The 14,553-nt window shown below is 38.8% G+C and overlaps 1 protein-coding gene across 11 annotated transcripts in view; it reads right to left on the bottom strand.

Moving 5' to 3' along the window:
- The window catches only part of nek10 (NIMA-related kinase 10), a 111,171-nt gene that overhangs the window by 18,838 nt on the left and 77,780 nt on the right, over window positions 1-14,553 (bottom strand). For 8 of the 11 annotated variants that reach the window (XM_059945004.1, XM_059945003.1, XM_059945000.1 and 5 more), the window contains 4 exons: window positions 10,684-10,815; window positions 8,401-8,455; window positions 3,463-3,506; window positions 1,691-1,791 (listed from right to left, as the gene is read on the bottom strand). In XM_059945004.1, the coding sequence (XP_059800987.1) occupies window positions 1,691-1,791; window positions 3,463-3,506; window positions 8,401-8,455; window positions 10,684-10,815 (332 nt within the window). Of the gene's footprint in view, window positions 1-1,690; window positions 1,792-3,462; window positions 8,138-8,400; window positions 8,456-10,683; window positions 10,816-14,553 lie in introns of those variants that run through there. The other 3 variants (XR_009506943.1, XM_059945006.1, XR_009506944.1) reach the window with 3 other exon arrangements.

Here is a 14,553-nt window from a genome sequence, read left to right on the forward strand (position 1 = left end):
GTCCACTGGTCCTGATGCGGCCTCCTCTACATTGGTCAGACAAGTCATAAATTAGGGGACCGCTTCATCGAGCACCTCTGCACCATCCACCACAAGTTGGACTTACTGATGGTCAGACATTTTAGTTCCAATTCCCATTCCGATGTGTCGATTCATGACCTCCTCCTGTGCAAAGATGAGGCCACCCTCAGGGTGGAGGAACAACATGTTGTGTTCCTCCAGCCTGATAACATGAATATTGATCTCTCCTTCCGGTGAACAAATTCCACCCCCTCCCCCCAATTCCCCACTCTGACCTCTCACTTCTTCTCACCAGACTATCACTTCCCCTGGGTCCCCTCCTTCCCTTTCTTCTATTGTCCACTCTCTTCTTCTATCAGATACTTGTCTTTATCTGGCTTCATCTATCATCTTCCAACTAGCCTCTTTCCCCTTCCCTGTCTTTTCATTGTGACATATTTCCCCTTCTTTCTCAGTCCTGAAGAAGGATCTTGGCCTGAAACGTCAATTGTTTACTCTTTCCCATAGATGCTTCCTAACCTGCTGAGTTCCTCTAGCATTTTGTGTGTGTTGCTTTGGATTTCCAGCATCTGCAGAATTTCTCATGTTTGTAATTAACTAGCTCTCACTGGAATTCCATTAGATCTAATCTTACCAACTAGTTTACCATGGGGGATCTTGTCAAATGCCTTGCTAAATTCCACTGTATACAAGCTCTAAAGTCACCATGATTCACACTATGCTGCATGTGGAACTTTTTGGCTGAGGAAAGGATGTGTAACTGCAATATTCTCTACCCATTCACAGTGGCCCATTGGGTTTCATAGAACATTAATCCTAATCCTCCCTCATGCTACAAAAAATCAAATTTTTAGCAGGGGCTTCAGTATTGTCAATGATTCCTCCCATTCGTCCAACAATCTCTTTGACCCCCTACCATCAGGCAGGAGGTACCATAGCATTAAGACAAGGACTGTTAGGATGGGAAATAGCTTCTTCTCCCAATCTGTAAGACGACTGAACTCCCTTCCACCACCCAGATCTCATCATATATGAAGCTCCGGTATTATACTGTTTACTTTTTAACTTGTGTCATAAATTATTTCTTGATTTATTTGTGCTAATATTACTTTATGTGCTGTGTATGAGTTATACTATATCTATTCTACATGTATTGTGGAGTAGCACAATCTCATTGTCTTGAGTAATGACAATAAAGTTCTATTTTATCCTATTATACAAGGTGTTGGGCACCTTGGTCTGGAGGAATGTTGGTTCATTTGGCAGTATATGTTAAATGTCAATAAACTTGAACTTGATATCAGTGCTATGATTTTAAGTACCGGGATGCATTGCTTAAAAGATTGCGTTTGAAATTTCTTTCAGCCAGTGTAGTTTTTGCAGAAGGCCAAGGATTTGCATTGCTTATGCATACAGAACAGAAGTTTAAATACAATTATCATACAATGCTAATAGAACACACATTTTAAATTGTAGTTTATACTCCAGGTTATTGTTTGTCTATGAAGGGTACAGATTTCTGTCCTGACACATTACTAATCACACGGAAAGAAAGCTAAGCGATTTAGAAGATAAATACCTGGGTTTCACATTGTATATTTGAAATTAAAACTGAAAGGATTTAAATGCAACAGGGTGTAATAAATAACAGAACAAATCAAACGCATACCTGTGTGATATATATGATCTTATGCAGCTGAATGAGAATCTGTTGGATTGGGTCACTAATTTGTCGTACTTTCCGTTGAGACACTGCTATTCCTGCAGATGCTATGGGTGAGAATCCCAAAATAAGGTACAGTAATTCCAAGTAGAAAGAGTGTGATTAAATGATGGGAAAACTATGAGAGTAGTATCCATAAGTAATTGAGAGATAATAGTACAAAAGAACTGATATGGTTAGAGAAAGACATAGTAAATTAAAGGATCAATGGAAAGTAATACCTTAGCTTTATATTTTGAAGACTAGTTTTAAAGGCTGCAGGAGTTGTATGTGTCCAGGACAAATAAATAGGTAGGAAAAAATTATTGTGGACACTATGTACCCTGCAAATTCCCTTTTCCAAAAGTTCTCTTCTGGAAAGCTCTGTACAGCTATTAAAACAAAAAAACTTCACACCATTTTAGAAGTATCTTCCCCTAGGTGGTTAATCTAGTCATTCATTGTAGTTATCCCCCTATCCCTTCTATTACCCCCGTCACTGTACTGCACTGTATACACTTTTTATAAAGCTGTTTACATTGTAAATACATGCTGATTTTTACCTATGCACATTTTATTCCATATCTGTAATTTAAACTCTAACCTATTTTACATAATTCTTAATTCTTTATAATTGTTGAATGTTGTTTTTATTGCACGTCATGCCCTGACTAACATACCACAGCAAATTCCCAATACATGTAAATGTACATGGCAAATAAAATTGATCCTTTAAACTGTGATATTATACAATAAACTGTTGCCAATGAATTACAAATAATGTCCCAATCCTACTCATGAAGACTGATTGATATAGAAAAATTGAAAATATGTCATACTCAATATGTATGACATATTTCATATCAGTATGAAAATATGTCAAAATATGCCATTGAAAGTTTAAACCCGTGATTGTGGTTGAACCTAGGGCTCTGCTTTCCATGGTTTGCTTGCTTTACAGTGCTGCATTAATGGAATCATTCCATTGTAACCACAGAGTTAACCATTTTAATTCTGAGCTTATCTGAATATATTCTGCATTGTTTGAAACGAAGAACTGAGATTAGAGGGACTCCTGCAAATCTTTTATCCTTTGCTATTTCAACCATGTTCATTGCTAATAAGCTTTGCTCATTTTCTAAATTCTGAATTTGATGTGTTTATTTCTATGGTATCAAATTAATTTAATATTGCTTTTAAATTTTACCACTTAGGTTCAAACTGGAGATGTTTTGGTATTATTGTACTCAGTGGTACCCACTCTTTTGTACCCTGAAGCCAATTTATACATTCCTAGGTCTTGCCCTGAATCCACACAGCTTTAAGCCACTTATATTATAGTGTATTGTATGGAATTTCCTTAAACCATTTTAATCTGAATATGTCTTTTGTATAATTCTCATAAACATTAAATGCCTTTGAATGTAATCTTTTGTTTCGAGTCTATACTTTTTCCTATCAGTTTCTCTTGGCTATAATTTCACATAACTACCATGGTCCTTAAGTCTTCGCAGCACTACATCAGGTAGACTATGACACTGCCACTCTGAGCTTATGGAATTTCCTGTTCTCTTCGAGCATGCTCTGATGCCAACTGAAGGTATTGGTAGAAATAAACCTAGCTGTAGGAGATCTAAGAAAGGCAAAGAAAAGACCAATTCATCTCAGCAAGTATTGAAAACCATAGCATTAAATGATTGCTTTGTAATAATTATGCCTTCAAACAAAACCTAAGATACCTGGTCTAGACTTGGTATTTGAATGCCTTGTCTTTCTTCCAGGTCTGTAAAACAAAACCATGGTCAAAGTAAAACAAACATTAGAACATTAAATAAAAGCAACTAGTTTACTTGAATGTCTTTATCATTCTGATTGTTAACTAGAGAGGTACAGTCTGACTACTAACTAGATGATGAACAAAGCCATTATATCTATTTACTTGAAGATTAACTCCGCAGGGGAGAACTATTTATCCTTTCTATATTTGTTTGAATTGAGTCTTACATTGAGTATTTCAGGCTTTTTCCAATGTTAATAGCTTATTCAAAATTAGGACAATTTACCAATTGGAAGTTTAGTACAACCTAGCATTGAATTTGAGTGTAGTTTTTCATTGATTCTATTGTATTTCCTTTTTCTACTGTGAATGCCCACAAGAAAATGTATCTCAGGGTAGGTTATGGTGACACATACGTACTTTGATAATAAATTGACTTTGAACTTCTAGTGCTGCTGCACGTCTCGCAGGCCCATACAATAACACAATGTTTGACTCTCAGGACTGGGAATATAAATTAAGATGACGAGCAGTTCTGTGTTAAGAGGTTTGGTGTGTTAAATGAGACTTGTTACTTTTAAATTTGAAATTGATATTCAGAGATTTTATGTTAGTAAGTGATATTAAGAGAAATCAGCAGAGTTGATAGCTGCATTATGATTTTTGGTCACTGAAAGGAGATATTGTACCTACCTGCATTTTTTTTTAATTTTTAGAAATGACTGTATTAATTGCTTGCTCCAAGTGAGGTCATGTAGCACGAAACAATGATCTACCAAGTCCATGCAAACCATTAAACACTTCTCTATAATAATCCCATTTTCCAACATTTGGCCCTTAGTCTTCAGTTGTTTATCTAAGCAGTACTTCAATGTTGTCAGAGTCTTTGCCTACATAATTTCTCTGAGCAGTGCATTCCAGCATCTTCTGGGTGAAAACATTTCTTCCTCACTCTCCTCCAATATGCATTCCCTGACAATAGCCTCTTATGTTGTTAGATATCCACTGATTTTGTTCTACGAACATTTAGATTTTTAAATTTCATTATTATAACCTCACAATTATGTTCAAGAACAGCTGCTTCCCTTCAACCATTTGGTCTCGAACCAAAGTTCGAAGTACACTTATTATCAAGGTATGTATATATTACACAACCTTGAGATTTGTCTCCTAACAGGCAACTGTGAAACAACGGCACCCAAAAAAAGATATATTTTATACATATATGTAAAAAGAAGACTGGCCAACACCCAACGTGCAGAGAATAAAAACCACACCATGCCCATAAAAAAAAGAATAAATAACCAATAAAAAAGACTGTCGAATACCCAATTTCCAATGAAAATAAACTCAGGCAAACAGTAACTGCAAGCAAATAGTGTTTCTGAACTTGTCTACAAAGAAGATCCCATAGTTCAGTGCAAAGCCAAGAAAATATCATGGATCAGTGATCTAAACCAGTTCGTATCTCGCCTTGGCCCCAATACCTTGACCTTTTCAATCTGGCCCGGCGCTTAACTATCTGTCCGAACATTGGGTTCCGCTGCTTTGTGCAGCAAAGTGAATCAGTCTGCCGCTTCCTTGGGCCCTGGCACCCTGACCATTTCAATGAGGCCCACCACTTAAATCTCCATCCCAACAATGGGTTCTGCCACTTGGATATGCAAAACTTCACCATCTTGATTTGGCCCGTAAATTTTTGTCCGAACATCATGTTCAGTCATATTAGTATGCACTGTGACCATGGCTTTGATTTGGCCTGTGCTTGATCTTTCATGTTCTTCCACGCTCTTGGCAAAGGGCCCGCCACCTTGCCTTGCCGGAGTTCTGCCACATCGAATTGTCTCCATGTTCAAAAGAAAGTTACAGATTACTTGCGATGATTGTTTGCCAGAAAAAGTATGGTTAACAAAGTATTTAGTTGCTATCCCTGTTGTTAGTCACCAGCCAGAAGTTGCTGAGGTTCACCACCAACATCTTAAACTGTAAGATCTTAAACCGTGTGACTATCAAAGAGTTTCTTAAATACTCCTAATGCATCTGCCTTTACCATTACCTCTGGCAGATACCTACCACTTTCTGTATAAAAAAACTTACTCGTAAAACTTACCTCTATACTTTCCCTCAATCATCTTAAAGTTATGCTCCCTGGTATTAGCTATTTTTGCTCTAAGAAAAAGTCTCTGGCTATCCACTCTATCTATGTCTCTTATGTGTATCAAATGGTTGGTTTTTGGTAGTGTTATGGGTAGTGCTCGTCATTCTCACTTTCAGCTTTTGCCACAGGCTAGGAAAGGAGAGCTGAATGTCCAAGTCTCCTATGCCAGCACACAGGCCCTCCAAAAACAAGCCTCATGTAGTCCCCCCTTGCTGGTGACACATGGAAATTGAATTCCTTTTGGACTCAAGCTGAACTACTGAGGACGGGGAGAAGGTCTGGTCCCTGCACATGTAGCAAGCAGGCCCACTGGTGCGTGGACCGCCCTGGTGCTCATGAATGCTCAACAATCTCCTCCCTCGCTTCCCATAGTAGCCTTACATAAGTCCGCATCTGCAAAGAATTGGAAACAGTCTGCAAGTCAGGCACAGTATTGTTGGAGAGAGACACGCATAGTCAAGGTTTCCAGTCAATGACTCTTCATTGGACTCAGAATGTTTGATCTCATCTAATAATAGAAGCCGCAGCATTGTATTCCTCTCATTTTTCATCATGTGTTTGTGGCCATTCTTTATTTCTTCACTACGGCTGGGAAACTTGGCAAAAAAAATACTCTTTATACTCAATTGAAAAGAATTGAATGGAACATCGAACAAAGGAAGACATCATAACGTGCTTCACTGATTGTAATTGAATAAGAATGGGCAGCAACCTGAACAAAGGAGATTTTAGGAGGAAGAGTGATTAAAAGCTTTGTCAAAAAGGACAGTCTCAAGGAGGTGTATGAGGAAATTTGGTATGTTACCGTAAGCTGCAGAAAATTTCTACAGATGTACCATGGAGAAAATTCTGACTGGCTGCATCACCATCTGGTAAGGAGGCATCACTGCACGGAGGATTGTAAACTCAGTCAGCTCCATCATGGGCACTAGCCTCCCCACCATCACTGACATTTTCAAAAGGCAATATCTCAAAAACGTGGCACCCATCATAAAAGGCCTGCACAATCTCTGACATGCCCTCCTGTCATTACTACCATCAAAGGAAAACACAGTCAATGTTTTAGAAACAGCTTCTCCCCTCTGCCAACAGATTTCTGAATGGTCCATAAACACTACCATACTATTTTGCTCTCTTTTTGCATTACTTATTTATTTGTAGATATGTCCTATTGTAACTTATAGCAAATTTTACACTGTATGCTGCTGTAAAACAAATCTCAAACTTACAGTACTGTGCAAATCTGTTAAGTACATAGATACAGCTAGGATGCCTAAGACTTTTGCACAGTAGTACAGAAATTTTATGTATTGCACTGTACTGCTGCCAAAATAAAAAATCAGATTTCATGATATAAGTGAATGACGATTAACCTGATATGGGTCTCTATTGTGGACCGACAGTGGGAAGTGGGCAGGGAGAAGGGAATCATGGTTGGGAAAAGGGAAAGGGAGAGGGGAGGGAGTGGAAAACACCAGAGAGACATTTTCTAATGACCAATAAGCTAATTGTTTGGAATCAAATGATCTTGCCTGCTGTGTCAGGACTGGGTGCATCTGCATCTGGGCGCCCCTTACCCCAGGCATTCCTTCTCTGCCACCTGTCCCATACCCCTCCCGTGGCGCTGCACCCTCATCATTCCCAACATATAAAGTATATAGCTAGGTGCCTCAGACCTTTGCACAGTAATGTACATTAGTGATATTAAACCTGCTTTTAATTCTCAGCAGTGATTGAGGACCAGATAACTGGAAATTCATTCAAAACTCCTATGTGGAGAAGTATGGGAGATATACAAGGGGCCGAAACTCAGAAAATTGTAAAGGTATGGCTATAATGCAATGTAACAAGAGGCTGAGAATTTTAATTGAGAATCTTTAAAAAAAATTATTAGTGTAACTTCCTGAAAGCTTTCATTGTGACAAGATCAAGTGTATTGTCATTCAACTGATAGATAACAACATTCTCTGAACAAAACAACATTCCTCCAGACCTAGGTACTGTACACAACATAGTACATATAACTGACACGTAACACTAAGGTAATATTACCACAAATAAATTAACAAGTAATAAGGTGCATTTATGACACAAGCCAAGAAGTAAACAGTGTAATGTTACTGGTGCTTCATTTGTAATGAGACCTGGGTGGTGACAAGGAGTTCAGTTGGCTCACAGCCTGGGGGAGGAAGGTGTTTCCCATCCTCACAGTTCTTGTCCTAATGATATGGTGCCTCCTGCCTGATGATAGGGTGTTAAAGGGATAGTGGGCCGGATGGGAGGGTGGGAGGGGTCATTGACAATGTTAAGCACCCTGCATATGCAGAGCTCCCGATAAATATCTGAGGTGGGTGGAAGGCAGACTTGGATGATCCTCTCAGCACTCCTCGTAATCCTTTGAAAGGTCTTGTACTCAGATGTCTTGCAATTACTGTGCCAGACAGTGCTGCAGCTAGTCTGGACACTCTCAATGGTGCTCCTGTAAAAAATGAGTTAGAATGGGGGTTCAGTGGGGAGAGCCTCGCTTGCCTCAATCTCCTCAGATAGTGGAGATAATGCTGTGCTTTAAAGAGGTGGCGTTGAGGGACCTGGTGAGATCCATCATGACTTTGTAGACAATTTCAGGAATGCAGTTAGTCGTGACAAATCATCCCCTTAAGACCAAGAGAGGCATTTTCTAGTGTTATCCCTTCATAATTTAGGCTTTCAAAAGTACAGAGTACTGATGTACAAAATACTTACTCTGCCTCATGTTGACTCTCTATGCCAATATAACTCATACTTCTTGGTAAAGTAGCTGCAAAAAGAACAGAACAATTTCTGCAAAATCTCATCTTTAAACGAATTTCAATATTTCATCCTAACGTTAGCCTTTTCTGTACACATTTTTGCAGATGGTATTTAATAAAAATAATGACAAGTGCTCCTGCCAATAGAAAATGTAAAAATATTTTATGAGCATTCATTATTTTCTTAAGACTCAGTGCTCTTAATCATGAAAATAAATAATCCATAACTAAATCCCTATATAATTGAAGAATTATGAGCCAAATTGCTCTGCTGGCATGGTGGAGATTTCTAAGTGCCAGTTAACTAGGAAGTTGTATGTCCCCCCGTGACCACGGGGGTTTCCTCCCCCATTCCAAAGATGTACAGGTTAATAGGTTAATTGGTCACATGAGTGTAACAGAGCGGTACGGGCTCACTGGGCCTTTTAGCGTGCTGTATCTCTAAATAAAATAAAATAACGTAGATTGGGGGTTTATTTTAACATGTTATTTACTTACATGGTTACATATTGGTGATCAGTGTGAATCTAGAGGCAATTTAAAAATGTATAAAAACAGGGTGTATAATATCTTGGTCTTAATTAGTTAGGGGATTGAGTTCAAAAATCACGAGGTAATGTTGTAACTGTATACAAATCTAGTTAGACCACACTTGGAAATATTGTATTTAGTTCTGGTCACCTTATGAAAGAAATGAGGTGGAAGTTATAGACAGTGTGCAGAGGAGATTTACTCGGATGCTGTCTGGACTAGAGGGCATGTCCATAAGAGATATAGGAACAGAATTAGGCCATTCAGCCCATCAAGTCTGCTCCACCATTCCATCATGGCTGATTTATTAACCCTCTCAACCCCTTTCTCCTGCCTCTCCCTGTAACCTTTGACACCCTTACTAATAAAGAACCCAATGACTTGGCCTCCACAGCCGTCTGTGGCAATGATTCCACAGGTTCACCACCCTCTGGCTAAAGAAATTCCTCCTCATTTCAGTTCTAATGGGATGTCCTTACAGTCATAGAACATTACAGCATAGTACAAGGCAATGCCCTCTGGTACTAGACTGTCTCCCACCCTATAGGAATCTCCTCACCATGTACTCTCTATTGAGGCCTTTCACTATTTGATAGGTTTCAGTAAGATCCCCCAAAAGATCTTCTCTTTTCTTCTAATCTCTAGCGAGTACAGGCCCAGAGCCACGAAACACTCCTCATATGTTAACCCTTTCATTTCTGGGATCATTCTATTGAGCCTCCTCTGGATCCTCTCCAATGCCAGTGCATCCTTTCTTAGATAAGGGGCCTGGAATTACTCATGAATTGTGGTCTATCCAATGTAGTACAAAGACTCATAATGTCTTATGAAGATAGGTTGAGCAAGCTAGGGCTTTTACCTTTAGAGTGAAGGATGATGAGAGGTGACTTGATAGAGGTGTACAAGATGATAAGAGCCATAGATAAAGTGGATAGCCAGTAACTTTTTCCAAGGGTACATTTAGATGATATGACGAGCCTAATTGTAAGGGGATAGGAGCAAAGTACAGGGCAGGGGTTCCCAATCTGGAGTCCAAAAGGACACCTCAGTTGATGGTAAAGGTCTATGGCATAAAAAAGGTTGGGAGCCCATGGTATGGGGTTTGTCAGATTTCTTTACACAGAGAGTGGTGTGAGCATGGAACTTCCTGCCTGGGGTAATGGTAGAGACAGATACATTAGAGGCATTCAAGAAACTCTTAAGTAGGCAGATAGATGATAAAAAAAATGGAGGGCTGTGTAGGAGGGAAGGGTTAGATTGATCTTCGAGTAGGTTAAAAAGACAGCACAACATTGTGGGCTGAAGGGCTTGTACTATGCTGTAATGTTCTATGACTCTAAATATGAACAAGATTTAATAGTCAACTATCAAGCTGTAAGCAATGAACCTTGTATCAGGATTTATTAAATCTAAGACTATAACTCAACTGTCATTATGATGGAAACCTGAACCATTAATGTGTCAGGCAGCCTGTCAATACATGGAGCTGTTCTATTATTTTGTGGCTATAGGATTGAAAATAAATAGTTTTACTGTCAGCAAAATAAATATCAGTCTCTATATATTAAAATGTACAATTCATCTTTGGAAATCCCAATTTAGAGGTTATTGAAACATTTTCTCTTGGGAAAAATTAGAATACAGTAAACTAAGTCACCTGTCAGTGACGGCTAGTTATGAAAGATTTATTCCAAAGTAATTCTACCTGTTATATTGAGACAGTCAGAGCTTTCAAGGGAATAAGCCTGAAGGCTGCTGTTGAAGTGCACGACTTCTGCTCTGGACCCTGACGGCAGCAGTAGTCCCTGACTAAACACATTAGAGGGAGAAGTATGCCCTTTAAAAGAAAAATCAAACTATTGCACAGGTTTTTGTATTTGCTTAATAATTCTCAGCAGAATTACTTAACTGATTTGAACACGTAGTTTCAGTTGATTTATGAAAAGAACTAAATATAGTTACACATTCATAATTGAGAATAAGATTATATAATACAATAGTCATTCTCATACAAGTCCAGTACATCACTTACATGGTTATATTTAAATCTGCCGACTTCAGGTATTTTGAAATAAGTGTCAACTACTTATTTGATAAATTGATCTATTATTGTCATATGAACTAGAGTACAGTAGAAAAATTTGTCCTGGATACCGTCCGTACAGGTCATTTCTCTACACGCTGCATTGGGGTAAGTGCAAAGTAAAATAATAACAACAATAGACAGAGCTAACAATTCTATAACCAATAGATCAAATTAGAGCTACGTAGGTCAGTTACAACTGGCTTGGCATCTATTAAGAGAAGGCAGCTAGGCAGCTCTGAGAATACCTCCATCCTAAATGAAGGCTGAGCTCAGTGTACACATACCAAGGAGAAGGCTGAACTATTTGCAAACAAATTGAGCCTGTGCCAAATAGCTGCATCCACTAGACAGAGCAAAGTCAATGGAATCACTGAACACCTTGGTTGTAATGCTGAAGACTTATGCTCCAGAACAAACCACACTTGTCTGAGTGATGGTGCAGTGGTTAATTTGCCAGGTTAGTAACTCGCTACACTGGGCTAACAATGTGGAATACTGAGCTCAAATCCTACCATGACTTAAAAATTCAATTATTTATTATTGGTGCCAGAATGTGTGGTGACACTTGTGGGCTGCCCCCAGCACATCCTTCTGTTATGTTGGTTGTTAACACAAATTTCACTGTTTCAATGTACATGTGATAAATAAATCTTAATCATTTTACCTTCTCCTTCCAGTGTAGTTTCAGCACTCATATCTATATGACAGTTGTAGCGCAAAATCTGTTGATATGCAGCTGATCCAATCCACTGAGTAATAGCCTACTGTATACCCTCAAATATCTGCAATGTTGCCAGTAGGTGACATCAACAGGGCTACTAAATTAAACATCTTTGCCAATAACCTACTCATCTACATCCAGATGGGTTTTGTGCAGGATGGCACAGGTCCTGGCATCATCAATCTTGGTCCAACATGGGCAGAAGAGCTGAATTCTAAAGGGGAGGTGAAGTACAGGACCTTGACCAATTAGACTTCAAGGAACCCTGGTGATCTGGTCAAGAGTATCAAAAGGGAAAACTCCCATTGACCAAGCCATGTATTGAACAAAAGGAGGGTGGCTGGAGGTACTGGAGATATATCATATCAGCTACAGAGTATCACTGCATGAGGTTCTCAAGGCAGTGTGTTCTGAACCATCCAACTTTAATTGCTCATCACTGACCTGTCTTTATTATCAGATCAGAAGCTGAGCAAACATCTCAATGTTCAATGGCATTCACAATTCAGAAAACAAAGCAATCTCAACCTACACAACATCAGTGAAGGATCCAATAACATCATGTAACACTCATTTATACACATTTCAGGCAATGTCATGTCATCTTCAACAAAATAAAGTCCAGGCACGTTTCTTTTATATACAATGTTGTGTTGGCATAAATGTCTTGACAGTCACCACTGACCAGAAATGTAATTGCATCAACCACATTGCAGCGGCAAAACAATAGACAATAGAGAATAGGTGCAGAAGTAGACCATTCGGCCCTTCGAGCCTGCACCGCCATTTTGAGATCATGGCTGATCATCTACTATCAATACCCGGTTCCTGCCTTGTCCCCATATCCCTTGATTCCCCTATCCATAAGATACCTACCTAGCTCCTTCTTGAAAGCATCCAGAGAATTGGCCTCCACTACCTTCCGAGGCAGTGCATTCCAGACCCCCACAACTCTCTGGGAGAAGAAGTTTTTCCTTAACTCTGTCCTAAATGACCTACCCCTTATTCTCAAACCATGCCCTCTGGTACTGGACTCTCCCAGCATCTGGAACATATTTATAACATATTATAAAACCAAAACAATTGCTGCTAGCCTGTGACTGCTACGGGGCTGTTATACTTGCATGACATGCCCTCAGCTCCAATGATTGCCACAAAATTCAAATCCTTTATTCAGAATCAGATTTATTATCAACAGAGTGTGTCGTGAAATTTTCATAACTTAGTAGCAGCAATTCAATGCAATACATAATACAGAAGAAAGAAAAAATAATAATAAGTAAATCAATTACAGTACAGTGCAGTTCAATCCTTTATTAGCAATTAGCAAACATAGAAACTTGAAGCGATGAAACTTAAGCGTACCTAAATGTAAGCTAAGCTTTATTCAGTGTTATCTCAGCAAAGATATGACCTCCACCGGTCCCAAGCTACAAACTGCCACAAAATAAGCAAGAATAAGTAACTTATTCCCTTTGCCTTTTCCACGTCCCCACTCATGTGACTAGTTACCATAATAAACATGCAACACAGAATACAAAACAGATAGAGAACATATACATGGCTCCTAGACACATAAATATTGTGACTACAAGGGGTTAGAGGCTGGATATTCAATGGCAAGTGAATCATTTCCTTAGTCTCTGATGCTTTATAATGCCAGACTTAGGAGAGTGATGGTGTAATCTCCATTGCTTGGATAGGTATGGCTCCGACAAATCTGAAGAAACTTGACACCATTTAGAATAAAGCAGCCTGCCTGCCTGACACCTCATCCACCACCTTAACCATTCAGTTCTTCCAACACTAAACATGGGTTCTTTATTAACACTAAACCTAATTCTGTCCTCAAGCACATATTAGCAGCAACCACTGCGTATCATACACAATGAGAATGGCAAGGCAAGCAATGCTTGTAGCAAGGACTAGTGTGAAGCTGCAAATCAATTACATAGTGACCAAAGTTGTGAACACTGAGTAGTTTTTGCCTACCTACAGTGCATTGTCTCTGAAGCTCAATTTTTGTTCCTAACTGCCAAACTGACTAAGTTAATTAATATTACAGCCTAAAGTTCAAGTTTGAGAACTTACAGACTTGTAAGTAACTTTGATCAATATTGTAAGGTCATCAGTGGGTCTTGGATTTACCAGTTATGTATTATCTCTTAAGCAGTCAGCTTGGCAACAATTGATCATTGAATGCTCAGTAGAAGAAAACATAAATTAATAATCTTATCTTTCATAATCTATTAGTTAAAGTAAATTTATTATCAATGCCCTTTACCAAAAGGCTTAGACTCCCCCACCATAGGTAACATCCTTTCCACATCCACTCTATTGAGGCCTTTCAACATTTGATAGGTTTCAATGAGGTCACTCCTCATTCTTCTGAACTCCAGTGAGTAGAGGCCCAGAGCCATCAGACACTCATATGAATCAGACTCAGAATTATCATCGCCGGCAGAATTAATATGTCATGAAATTTGTTAATTTGGCAGCAGCAGTACAATGCAATACATGATAAATATAGAAAAAATATCAATTATAGTAAGTGTATATATGTATATTAAACAGTTAACTTAAAAATAGTGCAAAAATAAAAATAATAAAAAAGTGAGGTAGCGTTCATAGTTTCAATGACCATTTAGAAATCAGATGACAGAGGGGAAAAAACTGTTCCTAAATCACTAAGTGTGTGTCTTCAGGCTTCTGTACCTCCTTCCTGCCGATAACAATGAGAAGAGGGCATGTCCTGCTTTATGGGGGGA

The sequence above is a fragment of the Hypanus sabinus genome, chromosome 20, assembly GCF_030144855.1.
Source record: "Hypanus sabinus isolate sHypSab1 chromosome 20, sHypSab1.hap1, whole genome shotgun sequence".
Lineage (NCBI taxonomy): Eukaryota > Metazoa > Chordata > Chondrichthyes > Myliobatiformes > Dasyatidae > Hypanus > Hypanus sabinus.